Below are 26092 nucleotides of genomic sequence, written 5' to 3' on the forward strand. Positions count from 1 at the left end.
AAAAAAAAAAGTCCAAACTGATTGTATTTAAAATCAAAAACAGTAAATAAAACAAGAACAAATATTTGCTCATTTTTACCAGTTGATACATGATATATTTCTTTATTCAAGCTTTTTATGTATTTATATTTGTTTATTTACTCAAACAAGACTGTAAAGTGTCAAAATAAAAAATCTGGATTATTTTTAAAGAATTGAAATGTAATATAAATCAGCCTGTGTACACTTTTAAAAGGAACATATTCAGTTTTAAAGTTTTATTGCGAAAATGAGGTCCATCGTTCTGACAAAAGTTTGTGGACCATAAGACTGTCAGATTGTGTGCTTTTTCAAACATCCCAACAACGATTTTCTCCTCATTAGCTGTTATAATGAGCTATATATTTATAAGTCAGGATCTGAAGTAGGTGAGGAGACCTTGGGTGCAGTCAGCATTTACATTCATCCTAAATAGGGGTAGAGCAGAAGATCTTCTACACACTTCCAACCCATGGAAAGCAGATCTTCTCAGAGTTTGCTTGTGCACAGGGGCATTGTCATGTTGGAACAGGTTTGGGTCTCTGTGTTCAAGCAAAGAAAACATTTCATGCTACAGCATCCAGAGACGTTGTGGGTAACCGTTTGGGGAAGAACCACATATGGGTGGGAAAGTCGAGTGTCCCAGTGAATCTACACACAGACAACAATAGGAATTAACATGCTTTAAAAATGCAGCTTGTTTTGAAAGAAAAAAAAAACTGGTGCATATATGTATATATTATAATGACACCTAATTTGCATACAGAGCAGAAAACAGAAAAGTAGGTGGAAAGCCTTCTTTAAAGTTTCCAGCTGAGGTTGCAAAAACAGAGAATAAACATATTTTGCTGAGTTTTTGCATTTTTTAATATGCGGTGTAATGGAAGATTTCATGATTATGATGCAAATTATTAATTCAAACTAAGCATTTTTAACTAAAAACTGAACCTGACTGTATTTCTGCTCCACAGCTTTGGCATTTCGTTTCCTGTTAGTCAAAAGTAAACAAAAAAAACAAACCGAATTTGATCATGTAAGCAGTGTGCTTTCTGATGATGTGCTCTTATCACGGCCCTGATGAACTGCCTTTACCACATGTTTATGGAGAAATTAGAGATCTTCACTAGTATTGCATCTCTCCTAGCCTGGGAGTGTTAATGTAGACTCGAGTACATCATCTGAGCAGGTCAAGATCGTAATCATCTCCATTCTTTGGAATCTGAATCGGTGATTTGATATTATAAATCGAGATCCAAACACTGGGCTGCGTGACTCAGAGCTGGTTCTGTTCCAGGAAAAAGTGAGATTGCGAGAAAAACCTACAAGTGGTGTTCTGAGAACTAAGAGAGAAGAAAATAGTTGAAGAAAGAACAGGGCTTGTGTGCACTAGGTTTCCTTGAACCACAGCAAAGAAGTGTGTGGTGTCCCGTCTTCCCTTCATGGTTCTCATTCTTCTTAATTTAAAAAAAAATAAAAAGGAAGACATTGATAGTGTGCAGAATGTTGATAGAACAACCTCTAGTTCCTGTTCTCACTTACATTCTAGCAGTTTTAAAGACTCATCAGCTTCTCGTTATTCTCTTTCTGGAATAAGAGTAAGATTACTGAGAAAGCGTCCTGAAGATGTACAAAACCCCCAGACACTTGAGACTCCTTTTGCTAATGCTGAATAAACCTTTTTTTTCCTCCTGGGATTGGGATCGATTTAGATTCAAAAACAACAACAAATTCAATCGAGGGAATTTAAATACATAAAACTTGTGATTTGCTGCAGCAAAACTGAATCTAAACCTGAATGTTCACAGCTGAGAAGTGTGTTCAGACTGGACACGTGAACTCCGTTACATTCCCATGAACCTTCTTCTCTGTGGTGAGATTGTAATCTCCTGTCCGTAACACAAACAACACGCCATGCTGACGATGAAAAAGAGGCTCGTGTTGGACGCGACTGTTGTTTACGTGACCCTCCGAGACTCCGTGTTTCTTTACCCTGCGATCTTGTGAGCGTTGTGTTCTTTTTGTCACGTCTTGAGTTTGTTCGTTCGTGGTGTGGAGCGAAAGGATGCGAATGCGTCTCGGGACAAAATCATGTCCATTACGTCTGTTGTTACACCAACAAACTTTACTGGAGGTGTTTTTTTTCTTACCTCCAGTAAAGGTTCTCCAGTAAACCTGGAATTATCATTTAAACTACTCCGAAAACTGAGAAGCCAGAAGTTTGTAGACACATTGTAGACCATTAGATTTGCCTCTTTTTGAACATCCCATTCCACATTGAGTCCCCATTGGCTCTTAGATGTTCCACTAGAATTTGTGAAGATTCATGTGGGATTTTGTTCGGGCACAAGGCCGTTATTAAAGTACTGATGTAGTGAGGAGGCCTGAGGGTGCAGTCAGCATGAAACATTCATCCCAAAGCTTTTCTTCAGTTATAGACCTCTGTAGTAGAAGATCTTCCACTCCAAACCCATGTAAAGCACATGTTCATGGTGCTGGCTTTGTGTCATGGAGGTGTTTTGATAGGGTTGAGGTCAGAGCTCATTAGCAGGAGATCTCCCACTCCAACTCGTGTATCTTCATGGAGATGGCTTAGTGTCATGCTGGAACAGGTTTGGGTCTCGGAGGAAAGTTTTATGGTGCATCAAAAGACGTACGATAGAATTGTGTGCGGGACAAAAGTCGGGTGCTTCGGTACTTTTGTCTGAATTGTATATGTGCGTGTTACGTACGTTTCGACACACGTTTACAGTAAACAATGCAAAAAAAAAAGTTTTTATTTTCTCTCAGCTGTATATAAACAACAACAAACTCGAAACTCTTATAGACGTGATCATTTTTCTGTACATGCAGGTGGCACTTACGCAGGTTCACGCACGGGTTATAATTTACACAATTACATATCATTATCACAAAAATAGACAAACAACCTGAATAACTCACACACACACACACACACACACACACACACACACACACACACACACACACACACACACAAGGTAGTACTTCTTAAGCACAGACTGGAAAAAGGAAGTAAACCCATTAATTTAATAGATCCTTGTTTTAGCAGCAACACAAATTTCCTCAAGCTGTTCATCCGACTGAGACAAAACTCTCTGTTAATCCACGTTTTTGGTACGTGTTCCTCGAGAAGCTCTTCAGGTGTTTAGTTGGTGCTGTAGAATATTAATGGGGTTATGGTCAGAACTCCAGAAGGCCATGGACATAATGTTCTTTTGTTAAATGTCTTGCTGGAATTCTATCAGTGACTGCAAGGCGTCCAAACCCTGGACTGAGCCAACATGCTCCATACGCCGTCGAGATCTTTCTTCTTTTGTCTCATTTGTCCACAGATCATTTACATATAGTGAAACAGCAGTTTTAATGAAGAAACATGCTCCAGTTGTTGGTTTTTTCAGTTCCTTTGTGATGATCTTCCATTAACAACGTTCCTGTTCGCTGTCTTTTTTTTTGCCAGTGAACAGATGATTTAAGACTTTGTAGACTTTGACTTCTGCCAGGGTTTTAGCTCATTGGTTGATGATGCCGTCTTCCAGGGAGAATTACAACAGTCCTGAATTTCCTTTCAGAAATGCTGTTGTAGCCGTCCGACCAGGAAAACCAGATCTAACAGTGCTTTATAAAAGCTCACCTCTCATCTGCATCCAATTCAAAATTGAAACACATGAAGATCCTTCCCCATAATGACACGTGTGTAAAAGGACAGATTACGTCGCGCCATATCCGATTGAACTGGCACCATTTTTGAAGATTGTGAGTTCAAGTGCCATAAACAGCAGTAAGACATTTGTAAGAAAGTCCAGACTTCTTCATGTGTGTTTTTGGGAGGTTTTGGTCAGAGATTAAAAAGGGCCAGTAGATTCCAATCACCACTGGTCGATCTGATCTGCTACTTTCTATTAGCAGACGTTTAACCCCTCGTTGTACGCGTTTACACGTTACTAAAAACAACAACTTCTTCTTGCCACTTCCTGTTTCAGGCCTCGGATGCTCAGATCAAAGGGTTTAAAATGATATAAGTGCGTCATGTTCGGTAAAGTGATGCTGTGAAAAAGTGTGTAAACCAGGTGCTGAGCAGACCGAAGCTGTGAAGCGGCGTCACGTCGTCATCATTTAGAAAATGATGTAACCGCGCCACTTTCAGTCCTGGACGAGAGCGCGAGGGGAACGCGAGGGGAACGCGATGTGCCTGAGAACCTGAGAACCTTCTGAACTCCTGCTGTAGGGCTTTTTTGTGTGCATGCTGATAAAAGGACTAAACCGCTTTTCTTGCGGGCAAAATGAAACTGGAAGATGGTGGCCTGTGTTACCTTCCTGGAATTCACCCTATGGTGTAAAATATAGTTACGTGAAAAGTACTAATCCCGAGGGGTCTTCAGTTGTGGTTTTGTGCAAATGGAGAAAAGAGGTTACAGTGTCAAAGTGTGAGTCAACTACTGCTCTGTGTGTGTGTGTGTGTGTGTGTGTGTGTGTGTGAAAATACAGCTATTTAAACTTCATGCTGAGTTTGAACTGACTGTTAAAAAGTTCCTATAAAGCACGTTGAACATTCCACAGAAGTGCTTTTTATATATATTGTTATTTATAGTGTGTGTGTGTGTGTGTGTGTGTGTGTGTGTGTACCAGAAACGTTTTCTGTAGTATCCAACGTAGGTGATACCTAGAGATAATAAAGATCTGAACAACCTCTGTGTTGCGTGAGAATGAAGCTTCGTAGCAGGGTTATAAACGGTTCTTATATAATTCTTTCTCCAATTTTTCATCACTTGCACTAAAGCAGCTACAAACAGATGGAAAATCCTGTACAGCTTGTGTAGCTGCCATGATAAAAAAAAAACAGTCAAGACCTTCTGACCAATCAGAATTCAGCACGCAGCGGCGCTAGTTGTGCTTGTGAGCTTTAACATGTTCGTGTCAAATAGATTTGATCGTTTTTTAGATAATCAGGTGATCATCAGCTGCATAACAGTTCCCTAATGTGTGTGTGTGTGTGTGTGTGTGTGTAAGAATGTATTGTGTGTTGAAGCTTGTTCAGGGAAACACAGTGGTCTCCTTTCCTGGAAGTGATTTTGCACTTTCATGTATTTTCTTCACACTGAGCAGGTAGAGTGATGCCTTTAGCGCTCACACACACACACACACACACACACACACACACACACACACACCCCCTACAAAATGTCAAACTTGGAACTGAAGATAAGATACAAATTTAACGTAGATTTTGTTTTCGATTACAACTCAATTCAATTAAACAAAACTTTTTTTTTTTTTTCTTACATCAACTGTGTCTTGTATTCGTCCTTGTAATGTTTCACCGGAAAATCTGTGTACTGAACACATTTCTAATCAACACATTGAATTTTGCATATTATAACAAGCTGTTCTTCTTAAACATTTTTTATTTAATTCCATTAACTCTACTTGACCTGTTTTTTTTTTTTGTTTTTTTTTCGTGGCATCTGCAGAAAAGCTTGCGAGTATCTGCAGCTTCGAGATTAGCCGCGTTCCACGGTTTTATCTGATTATACTCAGAAATAAAATCCGACGAGTGTTAAATTAAAACCCGGTCGTGCGCATCCTTTCATCTGAAGCTGCTCTTCGCCTAAAAATCTTTCACCAGAACTCTCACATTCTCTTCTTCAGAAGAGACCCATCCAGACCCTGAAAGATTCAAAAAAGATAACTCACAGCTGCTTTGTTCTCGAGAGCTGATTTCCGTCATGGGCCACCACACTTGGTTTCACCCCGGGGTGCTTCTCAGTAAGCACTTACGCTTTCAAGATAGTGTGGTGATTCAAAAAAAAAAGAAAAAAAAAAAAAAAGGAGAAGCAGCAGGAAGCTTTCAAGAACTCATTCATGAGTCACAAGAAATTCTAACAGTGTCATTCTGTGAAGAAGCTGTATGTGAGACCATCTCGAGTTTTAGAAAATAAATCAGGATTATGCATGAAAAATGATGTGAAGGGTTGAGTTGTGAAAGGCAGAATAGTTTGGGAGGAAACGAGAGGATAAAATAGCTCGAAAAAAATCTAGAACAAGTATAAAAAAATCTTTGATAATTAAAAAAAAATGATATATATAAAAGATTTAATAAATATTTATTATACACCTTGTTAAAAATGTTGTATAACCCAAAAACTTATTTATATAAATATCAATTTATATAAATATTTATTTTAAAATTCAGTCATTTTTAAATTTTCTACAAGCTGTAAATTACATTTTATTAAATTCTATATATAAATAAAAAGTATATTTATTTTAGAGAAATCTTTAGTACAAACTATTTTACTGTAGACCCACAAATGTAAGCAAAAAGTATAATTATTACTATATATTTTTTTGCTTTTCAAACCCTGCTTTATGTGCAAGTCAAACGTATCTCAGCAAAAGAAATCAGTTCCTCCTGCGTCAGGCGCTATTCCCAGTGCCCCTCTACAGTTTACGGTACAGCAACACCCAAGACACAAAGCCTTATCTCAATCTTACTCACTTTCTGAGTAAAGCAATTTATTCACACTGTGTGTATATTTGTGTAGTGTGGTGTGTGTGTGTGTGTGTGTGTGTTCCTTAACAGGCTCCGCCCGCCCTCTGTTTCTTGTAAATGTGTCTCTAAACCATGAAGAGTTTACGGTCATCGTAGCTCCGCCCCCAACCCTGCTTCTACCCGAATGAGTCAGTCTAGCACGTGTCATTTCAGGAACATTCAGGTACATCGAGAGACGTAATCTAGATGACAAGGTTGGTTTAAAAAAAAAAAAAAAGCCACAGAGAACATTTCCTCATTCTTAGGAAGCGCCAGATCTGAGCGGCGAAATTATTAGGAAGGGATTGGAATACAGATGTAATTCACTTGAGATGTTAATATAATGAAAGGTTCAGCCATGGAACCCATCGTGGTGTTCTGAAATGTATTTAACTCAATGAAAATCTACACAAGACCTAACCCTCGAGATTGAACAGATAATCTGTTAGTCTCTATAAAAACATGAAGGTTTTAGTGTTTCTTTTGGGAAGAATAAAAGCTTCCTGGAATCCCTGGCAGCGATCCTAAAAGATCTTCCAGAAGCTGTAAAGTGAAAGTACGATTCCCAATGACTTTGTATGAAGCCTAAAGAAACGCTCTGACGTCCCCCACCCCCCCTTTCCCCCACCGCCGGTGACTGAAACCCAAGAAAAAAAGTGCCAGATTTGTGTTTTTAATTGTTTAAAAATACATTTATTACTTTTATAAAAATACTGATAAAGAAATATAGCTTTTTGCATAGCAAAAATAAAATCACAGGAAGCCCCGGGACTCTCTGCATGATAGTGTAAACATTCAACCATGATGTAAACTTTGAACTCGTTCAAGTCTTCCCGAAATGTGCTACAAAGTGCCTGTTTGCAGCCGTCAAGTATGACCAGCATAATCCCACAGCGGTGCTTTAATGCGTCCGAGCCTTCAGAGCCGATACGGAAAAGAGCGGAGGAAGTCTTTGACGACGGGATTGACCGGAAGTTCATCGATAGCCTGCGCTCCAGATGTTTCGATAATCCGTTTGCGGCAGAGTTCCTGCAGCGATCGTACGCGCTGCTTCCTGTACGGCCGCTGCAGGGTCTTCTTTCCCGTGCTGGAGTAGTGTTCCAGCAGGTGGAAGAGATTCTTGAACGTCTCCTTGCTCCCCGTGAGACTGAAGCACGAGTTCTGGAAGTTTATCCGAATGCTGTTGGGACCCATCAAAGCTCTGTAGCTTAGCGTAAAGAAAACGTCCTTCTGTTGACTGTCCCGGATCAGGAACGTTCCCACGGGTTCCTTCCTGAGCTTGTGGTGGGCCTCTTCGACTGTCATGGGCCCCCAGTAGAATCCACTCTCCTCCAGCATCAACGTGGTCTCGACGATGGCCTTGAAGTCGCTCTCGCTCTTGAACGAGCGGAAGTGCGTACGGTTTTCGGGGCGCGGGGGCGGGGCTCGGCGGTCCGCTGAAGTGCCTGACGTGTCTTCCACGGCGCCGTGCGCTACCATCCTACAGGGAAGACCAGCTCCTGGCGCGGTCTTCCATAGTGTAGGTTCATAAAGGTCATCTAGGCGAGGATCATGAGGTCTGATGGGTGGAAAAGAGAAGAGAAAACAAACGTTATACACTTCCAAAGACGGAAAATCAGACATGGATCAGCATCATGGATACGCATTTTTCTATTTGAATAATTTACATATCTGAGCGCTTAGTTTCTGTTTCCTTAGGTTTCATATCTTCTGCAGGAGTTCCTCATTACACTGGAAATGGAAAGGATCTGATTTGGATCCAATGACATTTCTGAGCTTTTGAATATGACCATCATGAAACAGAGATATGGAACATCCCTGTGGTTCAGATGCTTGCTAGAGGTCAGGAATTATAATTACACTAAAATACAACTTCATCTTCTTCCAAATTTTATGGTTTCCCTCTAGACGTGTCTCCAGCATCCTCAACTCTCTAATTCTCATGTTTAATTGCCTTTTTTAATACACTGTAAGACTAATAGAACATTCTGTCCAGTGACCATCTGACCTGAAGTTCATGTCAGAATGAACACAAAAGGGGCATGACCAGAGATAAAGTTTGCTGTCGGAACATCTCACAAAGATCTAACATTTCAACTTCTGGGTTTACAGTTCGGTAAAAGAACCAGACTTAGAAAAGTCAATCATCAGAAGAAAAAACCGTGAAAGAGAACACTTTAGGTGTAAGTATTGACGTTTCTGAGGTTTAGGTTTCGTGAAATTCCAGGAGGAGCTCCCCAAAGGGTTTTCCAGGAACTTGCAGGAGAACATGCTGTATTCCCAGTGAATAGAAAAAAAACCCTGCTGTGAAACTCGACCCCTTTTAATACTCAGTAAACTATTAATTTGGATTAGAGTTTACAGAGAGATTAGACCAGATTAGACAAGAGACTGGGTGCAAATTCGAGACACACACACACACACACACACACACACACACACACACACGGCTTTCATTAGATCTGTATAGGCGGGTGGAAGAGCAGGGATTTGGGAGTGAAATTAAAAGTAATTGAATAGAAGGATCCAGTGGAGCGTCTTACCGTTCAGCACAGCGTGGAACAAAGAGCAGGACAGCGGGCAAACATGGCGTCTGTTCGGGCAGGGAATAAACTCCACACCGCGCTCAATTAATTCCATTGACACGAAGCCTGAGCTCCGCTCTGCTCCTCAATGTTCATCACATGAATCAAGCTCAGGCCCGGCGCAGTCTGGTGTTTTTATAGAGACATGAGCTTCAAACCCGCCCTCCTTCCAGACCTCCCTCCCTCATACACACACACACGCGCGCGCTCACTCACTCACTCACACACACACACACACACTCTGCATTTCCCGGAAAGTTTGCTTTCGCTTTAGCTTTAAGCTCTTCTCTGAAATCGTGAGGCTTCTTCAAACCGCAGTGCACCACACACTGTGTGTCAACACGCGAGCTCTGGTTACCGTGACAACCGAGTGTACCAAGTGTGTGTGTGTGTGTGTGTGTGTGTGTGTGTGTGTGGTGATAGGTAGGACAGGTAAGCATGCAGAAAATAAAAATGATCATTCTATGTATTTATGCATGCATAAATGTGTGTGTGTGTGCGCGCGCGTGTGTGTGTGTAAAGCTAGAACAGGGAAAAAACAGCATGTTATGTACTTATGCATGCGCGTGTGTGTGTGTGTGTGTGTGTGTGTGTACAGAAAGCTAGAGGTAACATCCAGAAAAAAATAATAACATGTACTTCTGCATGAATAAATGTGTGTATATGTGTGTGTGATGTATGCATGTATGTATGTATGTATGTGTGTGTGTGTGTGTGTGTGTGTGTGTATATATTTAGGTCCATTCTTTATATACCCATAAGTATGTGCACCCTGACATCCATATCATTACATCCTCTTTGTACACTACAGTATTACAAAAACACGTCAAGGCCCAAAACAAGCATAACACCTCTGTACACAACCCAAGCTCCATGAAGAAGTTCCTTATGGTTTTTAAAGTTTAGTGTGGAAGAACTTGAGTGTCCTGCACAGAGCTTCTTGTATCAGAATGAACATGAATCCTCACAGCCATGCTGCAAAAAGCATATCAGTGGAGCTCCAGCAAACACATGAAGTTTTACAAGCACATACTTTTGGATGTATAGTGTATGTTTCTGTTTGTTTGTGTGTGTGTGTGTGTGTGTGTGTGTGTGTGTGTGTGCACGTATGGAGTGTGCACAAACTTGATCCTATGATCGTATCAGTGCAGATGTTGGTGCAGGAAAGTTTTCTGCAGTTTACACTGTGCCATGTTGCCAGACTGTTGCATTATAACACCTAAACGTGCTGCAACGACTACAGAGACGTCTGGTCTATATATATATATAATACGTTGAAAAACGCCTCCACCCAAACAGGGTAGAGTTACACACGGGGTTAATTATCGACTTGGTGAGGCACGCAGTGAGACGAGCCTCGAGGTGTGCATAAGGACGTGTATCCGCGTGTAGATTGTTCCCTTGGACAGCTGCTCCTAACAATGATTTCATTGTGAAACTGAAATGCCATACACACCAGCACAACCAGCACACACACACACACACACACACACACACACACACACACACACACATCTCCAGTCAGTTTGAGTCAAGCTGCTCTACTGCATACAGCAAACTTTCATTTCTGTAAGAGTTTCTCAGAAATGCTCATGTTTACCGCACGGTGGGACGGACCATTTCTTTTTTTTTTTTCCTATTTCACATATGGCAGATGAGATTATATCACGATAAGTAGCGCATGAGTAACTGCAGTTCCTCTGAGCTTGAGGTTCACTTCTAAGCAAATGGGTCCTTTTGGGGAAATTGGGATTTTTGTGATTTTGTGCATTATAATACTGAATACTTTTGTTTTGCATCTTAGTAGACGTGTGCAGTTGTTTGTAATCAGATGTATTCTGCAGTTAAAACATTGAATTATGTCTGATTAGAGAGTATAATTTTTGAGGTATGTTCTCGCTAAGGTTTAGAAGATAGGACGTTTGTAATGATATAATATCACATAGGTTACAGGATTGTTTTGTCCGTAAAGAACACAAGTTTGGAGATGTTCTTCAACTACGCTTTCTACTAATACTGTTTTCTTTTTTGCATTATTATTATTATTATTATTATTATTATTATTATTATTATTATTATCCAGTCCAGTGAAAATCCCAGTAAAAAGTTCTCAATAGGACCTTTTACTGTAAACTTATAAACCTTATATAGGAGCATATTGACCCAAATACGTAATTAAACATGGTTATTAGGTCACTGTGTAAAAATGTGTGTGTGCATGTGTATGTATATACATGCACTGTGTGTGGTGTGTGTGTATCTCTTACAATTTCACAGTTGTTTTACAGGAAAGTGAAAGTGAAAGTGACCTTGGTGTTCTCCAGCCTGCCAGCAGATGCTGCTCTTTCATAGCGCAGTCATTCCTGTTCCTCTCAGGTTCCCCTCAAAGACCCTTCCATTATTCTTATAACTAATCAGTGTCAGTAGTCGAAGGGGCTCATAAGGGATTTATTACCTGTTTAATACCTTCTGAGAGAGAATGCAGGAATGTGCAGGGGGTCGTGTGGAGATCACAGTGTCATGTCACCACACAGTCCCTAAACATGCCTCGATGAGAACAGATGTTAGTTTCATTTCTGGACAGTGTTTATGTTCTCCACACAAGCATGTCCACGTAGTATATACACAGCACAGTAACCCGGCTTACATGATCACTGCGCACGTTTATACGTAATAACAAATATCATGTCTGAAATTAAGTTAAAAATAAAACACTCATTTCCATTGTCTGCCATTATGGACTTTTATTGTTGGAAAAACGTTTTTTTTTTTTTTTTATAACGAGAGTATTATTTTTATTTCCCACAATCCATCAACTAACTATTGCTGTAAAACTACATTTAAAACCATTGGCCAACTTTGATTTTGGTGAATCCTGCAAATGAGCAAAACATCACTGTATAAGTGTTCATGCGTTTAAACATGCCCTCTGTCCAGTTTTTAAGAAATTGCCTAAAGACTTTCCGAGAATTTCATAAAAGCACCACAGAAGGATGTGTAGGTTAGAATGCAGTGATAAGAACTGGATTCAGTTCTTCGTCTGTGTCTTCACTCACTTTCATATTCGACAAAATTCCCACAAGTCACATGACCTACCTACAACTCAAACCATAAAAGCCACGTCACTGCTTTCTTATCTCGAACTTCTCCCCACTCAGCGTCTCAGTAATGACATTGGAATGACAAATGGCTGTTTAGGTGACTTTTAGAACTCGACCTCAGTCTGCTGTTTCTTTTAAGTCGACTCGATGCCTTGAAATTAATTTTCTATCACTTTCACAAAAAGTGTTCCTTCTCCACAACCACGCCACCTGCCTCACTGTCCTACTGTGCTGCTTTTACGTTTTATTTCTAGTAACTATAAATTATTATAAATATAAGTGTAATTAACATAATTCAATCAAGGTGCAATAATCACTCAGTGGTTAAAGAGTTGAACTTTGGATCTGAAGGTCATTAGTTAAAATTCCAGCCGCACGGGGCCCCTGAGCAAGGCCCTTAATTCCATAGCTGCTAATATGTATTAAAGAATGAGATAAATGTAAGTCTCTCTGGATAACGGCATCTGCCAAAAGCCATAAACGTAAATGTTTTGCAATACAATAAACACAAGGAATCAGATCTCTGTAGAAGTAAACAAATACATCACCAAATTGAATTATGTCTTTAATTGGTTGCTCAAGTTTATGATGTTACAGCCTGCAAACACCAGCTGGCGCTATTTTACCAGCTCACGATCGCATTATGAAGCGACTCAATCCAGTTAAATTACAGCAAACGCTGATCACAATGCAAATAAATCCATTAAGTCTCTTATCAGTGTGTTGGATTCCATCAGGATCTACTGAAGATCTTTCTAAAGAGGAGGTCTTTAAAACAAACCTTGTAAAGTATTTAGAGCTGTTTCTTATAGGAAAAGACGTGATTGCAGTTTATTCATAGAATCGTTGTTCAGAGCGTTTAGTGAACTCTTTACTGTTCTACAGAGGAAAAGCACTCAGGAAGATTACGCTCTTTTAAAGAGGGACTTCGAAAAGGGTTGAGTAGACTGAGAGAGAGAGAGAGGAGACTGAGAGCGAAGTCTGAGAGATAAAATGGAGATGAGACTGAGAGCGAAGTCTGAGAAAGAAGATCGAGTGAGAAATCTGAAGAAAGGTCTGAGAAAAGAGACTGAGAAAGAAAGTCTGAAAAAAGGAAACTGAGAAAGGAGACTTGGAGAGAAGTTCAAAGAGCAATCTGAGAGAGTGAGTTGAGAGAGGAGGCTGATAGAGCAGTCTGCAAAAGGAATCTGAAAATGAGGACTGAGAGAAGAGACTGGGAGAAGTCTGAGAGAAGAGACTGGGAGAAGACTGAGAGAAGAGATTGAGAGAAGTCTGAGAGAAGAAAATGTGAGAAGTCTGAGAGAAGAGACTCGGAGAAGTCTGAAAGAAGAGACCGGGAGAGGTCTAAGAGAAGAGACTAAGAGAAGAGACTGGGAGATGTCTGAGAGAAGAGACTGGGAGAAGTCTGAGAGAAGAGACTGGGTGAGAAGTCTGAGAGAAGAGACTGGGTAAGAAGTCTAAAAGAAGAGACTGGGTGAGAAGTCTGAGAGAAGAGAGTGGGAGAAGAGACTGGGAGATGTCTGAGAGAAGAGACCGGGAGAGGTCTAAGAGAAGAGACTAAGAGAAGAGACTGGGAGATGTCTGAGAGAAGAGACTGGGAGAAGTCTGAGAGAAGAGACTGGGTGAGAAGTCTGAGAGAAGAGACTGGGTAAGAAGTCTGAGAGAAGAGACTGGGTAAGAAGTCTGAGAGAAGAGAGTGGGAGAAGTCTGAGAGAAGAGACTGGGTAAGAAGTCTGAGAGAAGAAACTGGGTGAGAAGTCTGAGAGAAGAGACTGGGTGAGAAGTCTGAGAGAAGAAACTGGGTGAGAAGTCTGAGAGAAGAGACTGGGTGAGAAGTCTGAGAGGAAGAATAACTAAAAAGCAGTCTGTGAAAGCAATCTAAGAAAGGGGACCGAGAGAAGAGATTGAGAGAGACGTCTGAGAATAGAGACTGAGTGAAAAGACTTGATATCAGGTTAATGATCATTTATTTCATTGTTCTCTTTCCATAATGAGAACATTCAGGCTTATAAACAAACCCCCCCCACACTCTCTCTCTCTCTCTCTCTCTCTCTCTCTCTCTCTCTCTCTCTCTCTTTCTTTCTGAAAGCACAACAGGAAGAAGGGTTCAGAGAAATTCAGGTGTTTGTGTAAATAAATGTCTTTCCAGGAATTTAAAGAGACAAGACGAGACGAGACAATCCTATTACAGGGACGTTACAGGAAATACAGGAAGTGTGTCTCTAAGCCACATGACCACTTCTGCTAGTCACCAATAAAAACACATCAGCTCATGACCCTCGATGTTCTGAAACTTTGTAGACACACTGAGAGACAGGAAGTTGGGATGATTGTGCTGTGACATTTCATACATTTTACCGAGAACTTCTTGTTTACATGACGGCTTATATTTTTTCATAAAGCCCTTGCGAAGTAGCTAACACTGATGGCGTGATAAAGCAGAGTCACTGTTACCACTGCCTGAAGTTGTCTTCTTCAGTGTCCCTCAGTGTCTTCTGTCCTCTCGCACCTCAGCAGTGAGTCAAGAATTTTTTAGTTTGTAGTAGTTACAATGAATGACTTTATAGCAGCTATAAACAGTCTGGAGTTGTTCTTTTTTCTTCGTCTCCCACAGTCTGTCTTTCTTTTTCTTCTCCTTCATCTTATTGTTCTTATTACTGTGAAATTCTAATCTTACCACTTTACAAATGTCACTAGAGACTCCTTCCCTTTGTGTTTAAACATCCCTTCTTCACGGAACACCAACGCTTTTGAGGAGAAATGTTTCGATTCCGCTTGTGTGAGCTGCTGCCTCGGAAAACTGATCATCACCTTCCGACCAATCGCCATCCAGAATTCTCGATCACATGTAATAAATAATTTCCCGCACATTTCTCTCAGCATTTTCTATTCCGATTTCTTCTCCAGCTCATTTCCTCATATTGTAGTTTTACTCGAAGGAACCATTTTCTGGAAACCCTCTTCCTGGTTTTTACTACAAACAGCAGTGTTACAGGATTTAACGTTCAATACATGACCTTCAGGTTCTCTCGCTTTTTTTCCTGTTAGATAAAACAGGGAGTAAACACACACACACACACACACACACACACACACACACACACACACACACTGAAAGTGAAATGATGTAGTCATGGCTTTTTATTATGCAAGTCCAAACGATCCATCAAGGATTTCAATGCGCCTTGGAACCCGAAGATCCACAGAAGGGTCCAAATAAAAATCACACGTCGATAAGTTATTAATATAAATATTTTATTATTATTTTTTGAACATTCATGCTGTTAGCTTGACTGAATTCTGTGTGCTGGAGACGTGTCCTATAAGCGCAATGTTCACTTGTTCCTCTGTGGACATTTCCTGACACACACACACACACACACACACACACACACACACACACGTGTGTACATAGAAAGAATTATATATTGTATAAAAAGGAGGATGGGGACTTAGTGGTTAAGGCATTAGACTTTAGAGCTAAAGGTCATGAGTTCAAATCCTAATCTTAGCCACACCATTCTACCAGTCCTGGGCCCCTGAGTGTGGCCCTTATCTCCATAAGTGCTCAGTTGTATAAATGAGATGGATGTAAGTCGCTCTGGATAAGGACATCTGAGAAATGGCGTAAATGTAAGTAAAAAGTGCAGGTAGTGAATAAATCAGATCATGGAGTAATTATACATGATTAATAATAAATATAATAAATATAATGAGACAGGATAGAGAATGAGGTATAGGGCAAGTGAGAATGGGGCAAATGGTAGCGCAAGAGACACACATCTGCCATATGAATAATTGCTCATTATTTTAAAGATCGTTCATTAACAACTTAATTAACTAATTAATCAATTGGCTTTTTGATGATAAATAAAATATGATTTCAGCAGAAAAATTCAACCAAAGTCTCACAAATCCTGTTTTTCAGCGCCATCTACTGGTCAAATTGACGCATTTCTCCTTATATTTGCATCCAATTGGAGTCCTGGTGGAAATGTTCTGCTTTTTAATGTTATTGGTTGAAAAGACGTTAAATATTAAAATATACATTAAAATTTACACTAAAGATGAAGCTAAAGAGTTTACAATATATCTCTAATTCTACATTTAATCTGATCTTATTATAACTATTATAAAAACCTACTGGGATTATCATCAGTGTCAGAATTACTTGTATTTAACGGTTATAATGAATGAGTAATTACACAGAGTAATCCATACACTTTTTTTGTCATTGTTCACATATAACCGTGAATAAGTGAATTGAAAACTCCTATCTTTGGTTAACCTCCACAGTGAGAGATATGTGTACACACCCAAACACAACTGTCCATTCTACAAACCACGTGTGTGTGGAGTCTCCACTCTTATCTCCTGCAGGTCTTATCACTGAAAATAAACGGTTTTTCTTTTGTTGTTGTTGTTGTTTTTAGGAAGAAAAGAGCGGGTTTTTCTTTCTGCGGTGTCATTTAACTTTCTTAGAGCAGAGAGTAACTGCTGGAGACTTGACTGAACACAAGTAAGTATATAATTATATTATGAAATACTATGAAATTATTATTATTATTATTATTATTATATAATCAGCATTTTGAAGCGTTTTAGATGATAAATTGTTTATTGTGTATTAAATGTTATATTTTGTAGGTCATAATAAAGCTGTGTATTTTACTTCTCCCACTTCAATTTTAAGATATGAATTAAAGAATTTCTTCAGAATGAGAAGAAAACATTTACATGTAAAGCTGAAGTGAAATATAAAAGAACAGCAGAAATGATTCGAAGTGAAAATTCATTTCGAGGTTTTATCTGATACGTACAGTTTTGTGCAAAAGTTTTATTCAGGTGTGAAAAAAATGCCGTAAACTGAAAATGCTTTTAATGAACAATAAAGAAAGCAAAATGAAACAAAAGAGAGAAATCCAAATCAAATCAACATGACGGCTGGAAGTAAAAGTATCCTGAATTTAACATCATCGAGTCCATCTGGGATTACAAGAGAAAGAACGATTTGAGGAGCCATCATCAACAGAAGATCTGTGCTTGGTTCTCCAAGATGTTTGGAACAGCCTACCTGCTGAGTTCCTTCAAAAACTGTGTAAAAGTGAATCTAGAAGGATTGATGCTTAATTTGGATTTTTCTTCTGTGAATTATTTGAACTAAAATTTCAATCCAGATAATAATTTTGCTAATCTTTTATCCAAAATCGTCTCAGCTTTAAAAGTAAATGTTTTCTTTTCATTATGAAAAAATTCCTAATTTTATGTAAATTATATTATCATTTTGGTGGTGAAAGTACACTGCTTCATTATGACAACATAATATTAATAATAATAATAATAATAATAATAATAATAAAGTATTTTTTTTATCTCCAAACTTTTGCGCAGTATTGTGTTTTGTTAATTTTGTTTTTAATTCACTTTTATTCCAAATTAAATCCCATCCAAACTTTTCCGGAACTAAAGTTTTGACATCTATTGTTTCTTCCGTCGGTTTTTCAAAGGGACACCCTCTAAATTAAAAAGCTCAAAATATCTCCGTGTTTTTTAAGTAGGTCTACTATGTAGGGTATGAGTGATATCTTTTCCGCCCTAGCTCTAGTGCGCACTAGGGAGAATTGAGATATATTTGGGACGCAGCTTTTCTACCTTCTCTGTATTACATCGTATCGTAGCTAGCATGTGTAGCTGTTGTCGAGTGAACTGATAGAAAGTTAGCTCGCTAGTTAGCATGCCAGATAAATAAGATTGTTACATTATTTAACTCTTTATTGTGATAGATATTTGTGTGTGAATGTGAGATTTGAGAATGTAAATGTTGGATAATTGTAGTATATTAGAAAGTCAACTGTCAAAATCCAGGACGGTTTTCCGGAGGCGTGTGGTTTCTATAGAAACGGTTGCAGGATCCAGTATGTGAAGGACACAAAGAGGTCATTTGTCTTTGAAGTAAAATTTATTGTAATAAAAAAAACAACAACAATAGATTTAAAAAAATCATCTCTTTAATTAGTGGTGTGATGTGATTTTTTTTAACGATACTTTACGATACTTTGTACGATTTCACGGTATTAACATCCAAATCAGCAGCTTACTAATGAAACCTCTGAGCTGCAGGTTTTAACTGATGCCCAGGTGTAAATACTTTCACTTTATTCACTCATGCACTTCAGAAATCTCTAAACTGACTGTGTTTTATTGACAGGTTTTGTTTTGAGATAAATTTTCAGTAAAGTGCAGTCATGGTGTTGAAGATCTTCTTCCCACGATGCTGCAATATGGCCGACAGCGGTCTTCTCGTAGGACGCTGGATCCCGGGCCAGGACTCGGCCGTGGTGCTCGCCGTCATTCACTACCCTTTCATACCCGGCCAGGTGAAGAAGTACCTGAGCGAGCTGCACAGCCAGACTCAGGTGGATCTGACCATTCTGGGCTCGTGGAGCTTCTCCAAGGACAGCCAGAAAGACATGGACGAGTTCTTGAAGGACCTCAGTACCATCTTCTCTCACTCTCGCTGGCTGCAGCTGAGCCGCGAGCCTGGCAAGAAAGGCTTCGCTTGCGAGGTGGTGCATAAAAACGGACACGCGGCCGGAGACGAGGAACACGAAATCATCTTCGTTCACTACGATCAGAGGAAGGTCATGCTCTCGCAGCTTCATCCCGTCCAAGAGAACGGTGCTGATGTGAAGTCTTCGGAGCTGCGTGCCGTTTTTCACACCGTTTCCCAGAGCGAGCCGCTCTTCCTCTTCGACAAATACGACGACGGGCCGCTGAAGTTGACCCACTGGCAGTCGGACGGCAGGGAGGCGAGCATCCTCGTGGAGCTGATCAAACAAGCGTCCGTCCCCGTCTGCATGCTCCTCACCTTACTGGTGCGCTGGTGGAAATGGCTGTGCAGCTTCAGGTGAGTCTGGATTAGTGGATCTACTGTGTGTGTGTGTGTGTGTGTGTGTGTGTGTGTGTGTGTGTGTGTGTGTGTGTGTGTGAGCAGCAGCAGTGTAGATGTTATAATTACAAATATATTGGAATACACCACAGATTAACTGGACACTACATCAGGGGTCCCCAAACTACGGCCCTCTGGACAATGCCAGAGACATATTTTGACATTTTTACTCGTTTAATGTCTCTTAGTTATTAAAAGAGGTCGAGGCACCGATAGTTGAACCCTGGAACTAATCACTATCAACAAAAATCCCTAACGACAGTCATTATTATTTATTACATTCACCCACTAACCACATGCATAAAGAAGTAAATGTTTTGATTTCAATAGCAATAAATATGAAATAACATCATGATAGTAATCACGCAGTTTCAATACGTGATAAATCTCTTGAAAAGTGACGTTCATTTGTCTGTACAGTTCAGAACATAATAAACTAATCCAGCATTAGGAGGCGAAATAAATGCATTTAAAATCATAATAAAATCTCCACAATAAAACTGCAGGTCACTCCGGCTCATGGCATTTTCTGTTACCGACCCTATTTAAGAAATGAACAATTACGTGGCCCTCACTGAAAACAGTTTGTGGTCTGCTGCATTATATGCAGATCAGTAGTTTAAAAAGTCAAATAAAAATTTATAAAAAAAAATCGACAAGCCTCTGAATTTTAACCTCCGATTGATTCCAGTGGTAAGTAACTACTAACTAACGCTAACTAATAATGTTTTTGTGTTCCAGCAGGGGGCAGAGCTCATTTTCTTATTGCTTTGTTTAATCTTTTACTTTTTTATAAAAAATTTATATTTGAATACTAAATAATTACATGTATTTATTATTTTTGAGCGTCTCTGTTCCAGCCTTGGGTGGATCTTATTTCCGGCCCAATATAATCAACACGAAATAAAAAAAGGAGACGAAAACCAAAAAACATTTAAATTTATTTTTTGCAAAAGAATTTTATTTTTTTTGGTGTCAGTGTAATTCTATGATTAATACATGTCTTGAAGCCACTTTGAAAACTTTCAGACCTTTAATCTTATGATCCCATGGCATCCTATGCCGCTCTCATGAAGTTTTATAGTGAAGTATGTTGCGAAGGTTGACCCTGTTTTTATTTGTAGGGTGCTGAATATTTGGCCGGTGCGCTTCATGTCGAGCAAGTTGTCCACCTGCGTTCAGGTAGGATACAGGACGGAGCAATTCCAAACCGTCTTCTCAACCAGCAAGGCCACGACGCACATGGAGTTCATGAGGTACGAGACTGAAGCTCGTGTGTGATGTTTATTATTTGAGTTTGATCGGAGAAGGGCGAGTTTGCAGCAGTGTGGTGTGTTTTATTTTTCCTCTGTAGAAAAGCGAACATTTTCGTGTCCTTCTTTGTGGACACAGCTCTGGGACTGCTGCTGATCTCGTGGCTCTACAGAGAGAACCGTATCAGCTACCTCGCTAACACTTTAGTACCGGCTGCTGATGTGAGTACTGTTTACACACACACACTTACACAAAGTATACTGCATGGTGACACACCTGTACACCTGAGGTTTACACCTCAATCAGAAATCCTGCCTTTATGATACACGACTGGGTTTATTGACTGCGGTGTAGTGTATCAGATCACCTGCCAGTCAGTGTGAAAGCCTTGTGGCCTGTTTAACTTTGGGTCATGGTCAAGGGGGTGTGGCCTATTTGTCCTTCACTCATACTGAAGGAGGTGTGACCTCTACATATTTTCCTACAATGAAGGACAGGTGTGGCGTTTTACGCTGTTGAGAGGTGTGGCCTCTTAACCTGTCACACAAAGCGAAGAAGGTGTGGCCTACTAACCTAACGCTTACAAAGAAGGAGGTGTGGTTTACCGATTTATCGCTTACAATAGAGGTGTGGCCTCCTAACCTGTCTCTTATAACGAAGGAGGCGTGGTCTTCTAACCTTTCGTTTACAACGTAGGAGGTGTGGCCTCCACCCAACCTTCACATATGTACCAGTTACATTAAATGAACACTAATGTCCTACACACTGTATAATTCAGCGTGTGTACCGTTATTACTCATCATACGTCTGATGTTATTAAGAGCAGAATGTACAGGTTCTCCTGCAGCTCTGAATGAACTCTAGAGATAATATAAACATGATGCTGTGTGGAACAGAAACAGAGAAAGCTGTTGTGTTTGCTTTCCAGCACGTAGCCAAGGAGCTGCAGAACCTGCTGGAGTGGCTCATGGGTGCCCCCGCTGGACTGAAGATGAATCGCGCTCTAGATGAGGTCCTGGGGAAATTTTTCCTCTACCACATCCATCTGTGGATCAGTGAGTGATGGCCATCGTTTCACTAAAAACTTAATCTGCTCTTTCAGTGTAAAGTGTTAATGTGTTACTGGATAGAGCATGAGGTGAAAAAGGTTTCATTTCATTAGAATTTCACACTGCAGTCTGATCTCATGTTCAGTCATTTATTTCTGCTGTTTATTAATTTTTTTTGCATACTCAGGTTACATCCGTCTGATGTCTCCTTTCATTGAAATGATCCTGTGGTACGTCGGACTCTCTGCCTGCCTGGGTTTGACCTTTGCCCTTTCTGTGCTGTCGGACATTGTAGCGCTTCTGACCTTCCACATCTACTGCTTTTACGTGTACGGAGCTCGGTAAGGACCGCCATCACGATGTCTGCGTAACCTGTCATCATAACATCATATCACATAGAAGGAGATGGTATAGGAAGACACTATGTCTAAAATAAAATCTGACTCGTGTTTTTTGTGAACTGTGGACCATTTGGACATTTTCATTTTGTTATTTTACCAGCAGAGGGCAGCATCTGTTTTTAGTTGTTTGTTTGTTTGTTTGTTTTTTAGCATGAAAGTATAAACTATATGGACAAAAGTATTGGGACACCCTGACTTTTCCAACCATATGTGGTTCTTCTTCAAAGTGTTACCACAAAGCTGGAGAAACACAGGAGGTCTTTGGATGCCGTAGCATACAATTTCGCCTTCACTTGAGCTAATAGACCCAAACATGTTCCTGCATGACAGGAACCCTGTAGATAAAGAGCTATAAAGATCTCTATGAAGATCTGCGTTTCATAGGTTGGAAGGTGTGGAAGATCTCCTGCTGTAGAACAAGGACAGGGCTCGTCAACTCACCTACATCACTACCTGACTTTACTAACACACGTCCTTATGGCTGAGTAAGCACAGATCTCCACAAAATCTGGAGAAACATCTTCCCAGAAGAGTGGAGGTTATTAAAGCAAATAGGGACTACATTTTGGAATGATAAGTTCAAAAAGAAGCACAGACCAATGCTCAGGTGTTGTTTATATTGAACAATTGAACAGTATATAAATTTTACACGTTGTTCCAGAAACACAATATCGTGATCCTTCAGCATTCTGTTCAGCTTTTTAAAGACTCCACTTGTTTTGGATGGACACAACACAAGCCGTCTGTGTCTCTGCAGGCTCTACTGTCTGAAGATCTACGGCCTGTCGTCTCTCTGGAGGCTTTTCCGTGGGAAGAAGTGGAACGTCCTGCGACAGCGCGTGGACTCCTGCTCTTACGACCTTGACCAGGTATCATGCGCCTGGTCCAAGTGTGAAGGATGATGGAATATTCGTTTTATTTCCATTTTTGTTTAATGGAGCTTCAGGTGGAACACTGATACTACACATGGATGTTCTGTGTGTCGGACCACTTTTATCTTTTAATCTGTGTTTTTATTTATTATTATTCTGCAGTTGTTTCTTGGGACTTTGCTCTTCACCATCCTGTTGTTTCTGCTCCCCACCACCGCGCTATATTACCTGGTCTTTACTCTGGTGAGTGAAAGCCATTGATGCAGGAGGAAACGTGTGTTTAATTCATGAAGCTCTGATGGTGGTGGAGTCGGTGGTCTTATGAGTGCTGTTGTTGCTTTGATGTGTTTGTAGCTGAGGCTGGTGGTGGTGACGTTCCAGGGTCTGATCCACCTCAGTGTAGACTTCATTAACTCCTTCCCTCTGTTCGCCCTGGGGCTGCGCATCTGCAGGCCATACAGACTGGCTGGTGGGTCTCGCTAACATCTACGCAACATCTACACACCTGCACAACATATACACGACATCTATATATCTGCACATCAGCTATACACCTGCACAACATCTACGCAACATCTACACACCTGCACAACATCTACACACTAACTCTACACACCTGCACAACATCTACGCAACATCTACACACTAGCGCTACACACCTGCAGAACATCTATGCAACATTTATATACCTGCACATTTATCTACACACCTGCACAACATCTACACAACATCTACACACCTGCACAACATCTACACACTAACTCTACACACCTGCACAACATCTACACACTAGCTCTACACACCTGCAACATTTATATACCTGCACATTTATCTACACACCTGCACAGCAAATATGAAGCACGTACACACCTGCACGTCATCATCACACCTGATCAACTGAAACTAAAGTACACTGCTTTGCATGTCTGCGTGTGTTTCAGAGGGAGTAAAATTCTGTGTCCTGCATGAAGAACCTGGTGCTCCACTTCACCTGCTGATGGAGGTAAAAGGCCTACACACTGTTCTTCATTCTCCTCACTCATATTTATGTTCACCTGCATATACCTCAGGTATAGATGATGTTTAGGACAGACGGATGGACAGACAGACAGACAGACAGACAGATATCTCTCTCTGTCTCTCTCTCTCTCTCTTTGTCTCTGTCTCTCTGTCTCCATCTCTCTGTCTATCTGTATCTATAATTAATGTGTGTGTGTGTGTGTGTGTGTGTGTGTGTGTGTGTGTGTGTGTGTGTGTGTGTACAGATTAACCCTCTGCAGTGCAGTTCGGTGCTGCAGTGTTACCGCACCGAGACGTCCAGCTGTTCGTCCAGAGACTCGTGGCTCACTTTGGTTAAGAAGCTGTTTGTCGGAGAACTCATTTACCCCTGGAGGCAGAAGAGCACAAAGACTGATTAAAACGCACCTGAGACACTCCCGAGCTCAACTTCACTCCCCCCCAACCCCACGCCCCCGTGCCCCCGTGACCAGCCTGCCCACACGCTGCCCACTTTCTTCCTTCCTGAGTCAGACGGCGTCTGTATTCTTTAAGGAACTGAACAGTCCGGTATTTCTTACTCAGACACTCAGACGCTACTGATTAATATATTTTGTCTTAATACATTACAAAAATCTAAATCTTGATCGATTTATTTACTAAATTATTGATTTATTATTAATGATATGCTTTTGCCTTTTTGGTATTTTTATAAATATATAAAAGGTGCCAGTTTTAGCAGTCAGCTGTTCTAATTAACACGTAGAAGAGAAACACATTCTCATGTTTCTCAGTAGTTTATAAATGACTATAGTGATAATAAGGCTGATGTGTATCTAATGAAACAAAGTGACCAATACTGTTGCCTTCACCTGAGACATTCGTTCATACACTGATTTACCTCTAAATGCCATTTACACACTCGTACTTTTTCTGTAGAGCTTTCGACAATAAACACTGTCTCAAAGCAGCTTTACAGAATGTAAGAATAAGAGGAAGAAAACCTTGAGAGGAACCAGACGCAAAAAGTGTGTGTGTGTGTGTGTGTGTGTGTGTGTGTGTGTGTGTGTGTGTGTGTGTGTGTGTGTGAGAGAGATTTTCATTTGGCAGTGTGTGTGTGTGTGTGTGTATATAAGTGTGGTGCCAATAAAAGCTTTTAGTTGTCATTCCTGCGCTCTGTTGCTGTTCTCCTCAACTCAGCGAGCGCAGACAGTTTCCACTTCCACAGTATTGAATTAAATAAAAACTCCTATTTCATCAACACGATGATTATGAGGCAGCGAGGCTCCGCTTTTTAAATTGAAGCCATTAGAACCTCATCGCTAGATGTTTGTGTGTTTGAGAATAGTGCTCCAGATGTCCCTTCATGTCCCATGAGATGCTCCTGTTTCAGTAATCCAGACATGGTCCAGGCACGAGGACTTCACAAAGCAATTACCATTTTTAATCTCCTATTTGGAGTGTGTGTGTGTGTGTGTGTGTGTGCGCTTTAACACTCCCTGTGTGACCTTTGCCCTCTTATGGGCCTCAAAGACCTCTCCAGCTGTCATGTGGAAAGTGTCTGGTGGAAATCAGGAATTTATCTTCTTTCTTTCTTTTAATAAAGTGTTATTTTATCTGTAGCATAATATCAGACTTTCTGTTTCTGCATTCATTAATTGATGTAGGATTTATTTTGCTATAATTCCTGCATCTTCTTACGTGACTCTGTCAGATCTAAATTCGCCCGAAACTAATTTCAGGAATTTGTGTTTAGAATCTAATTATAAAAAAAAATAAATGATGTGGAAATACAGTAAATGAGACTAAATATTGTGTGTTAATTTCAGGCCTATACAAACAGCACCATTGGTCTACTTATGTGTCTGTATCTCTATATATCTTCTAATATGTTTGTCTCTTTCTGTACATCTATGTTGGTCTATCTGCTTGTCTTTTTCTTTCTTTCTCTCTCCCCTTCTCTCTCTCCATCTACATGACCTAAAACTGTTTTTTTTTTTTTCATTGTATTTTTTTGTCCTAACAATAGAGGTGGGTATTCCAGTTTCTTTCACTGAGTCAAATCATTCGACTCAGCTTACTTAAGAGTCGAGTCTTTGGCTTATCGTCATTTTTCTCCCACCTACACTTGACAGATGACACATTTTTGCCTTGTGATTTATTTCATAAAAACAAATCTTCTTTAAAAATCTCATTTATTTTTTCTTTTCATTATAATAAACGATGTCGGATTGTTGCGACTTGCAGACAGATCCTCCTTGATGATTCCTGATTATCCATTTATTCATGAACACACACACACACACACACCGTTTAC

The 26092-nt window shown here is 40.2% G+C and overlaps 2 protein-coding genes and 1 long non-coding RNA gene across 5 annotated transcripts; 2 read left to right on the forward strand and 1 right to left on the reverse strand.

Annotated features, from left to right (window-relative positions):
- Positions 1-7232: 7232 nt before the first annotated feature.
- socs1a (suppressor of cytokine signaling 1a) lies at positions 7233-9284 on the reverse strand. Its single transcript, XM_046866675.1, has 2 exons — positions 9112-9284; positions 7233-8126 (listed from the first exon to the last, which is right to left on the reverse strand). Exon 2 carries the CDS (start codon positions 8045-8047, stop codon positions 7487-7489), a length of 561 nt encoding a protein of 186 aa, XP_046722631.1. The 5' UTR covers positions 8048-8126; positions 9112-9284; the 3' UTR covers positions 7233-7486.
- Positions 9285-9533: 249 nt separating this feature from the next.
- Positions 9534-26027, forward strand: LOC124397155. The gene is made up of 2 exons (XR_006927892.1): positions 9534-9569; positions 24886-26027. It is a non-coding gene; the product is annotated as an uncharacterized LOC124397155 (long non-coding RNA).
- pigq (phosphatidylinositol glycan anchor biosynthesis, class Q) lies at positions 16687-24745 on the forward strand. Of its 3 annotated transcripts, none has more exons than XM_046866671.1 (11): positions 16687-16773; positions 18463-19161; positions 20328-20459; positions 20558-20678; positions 21386-21512; positions 21694-21847; positions 22665-22776; positions 22942-23022; positions 23134-23248; positions 23721-23782; positions 24045-24745. In XM_046866671.1, the coding sequence occupies exons 2-11, from the start codon at positions 18500-18502 to the stop codon at positions 24195-24197; spliced, it is 1719 nt and encodes a 572-aa protein (XP_046722627.1). In that variant the 5' UTR covers positions 16687-16773; positions 18463-18499; the 3' UTR covers positions 24198-24745. The 3 variants fall into 3 exon arrangements, with proteins under 3 accessions (XP_046722627.1, XP_046722626.1, XP_046722628.1); XM_046866670.1 differs by lacking the exon at positions 16687-16773 and adding an exon at positions 17901-18190; XM_046866672.1 differs by lacking the exon at positions 16687-16773 and adding an exon at positions 17914-17999.
- Positions 26028-26092: the final 65 nt, after the last annotated feature.

This window comes from Silurus meridionalis, chromosome 14 (assembly GCF_014805685.1).
Source record: "Silurus meridionalis isolate SWU-2019-XX chromosome 14, ASM1480568v1, whole genome shotgun sequence".
NCBI lineage: Eukaryota > Metazoa > Chordata > Actinopteri > Siluriformes > Siluridae > Silurus > Silurus meridionalis.

Excerpts from the sequence above, each read along its gene's own strand:
- socs1a (XM_046866675.1), bottom strand. The coding sequence starts at position 8,047 with ATGGTAGCGCACGGCGCCGTGGAAGACACGTCAGGCACTTCAGCGGAC.
- pigq (XM_046866671.1), top strand. The coding sequence starts at position 18,500 with ATGGTGTTGAAGATCTTCTTCCCACGATGCTGCAATATGGCCGACAGC. Across the intron at positions 22,777-22,941 it reads GCTCTTACGACCTTGACCAG|TTGTTTCTTGGGACTTTGCT; the intron begins GTATCATGCGCC and ends ATTATTCTGCAG. Across the intron at positions 23,023-23,133 it reads ATTACCTGGTCTTTACTCTG|CTGAGGCTGGTGGTGGTGAC; the intron begins GTGAGTGAAAGC and ends ATGTGTTTGTAG.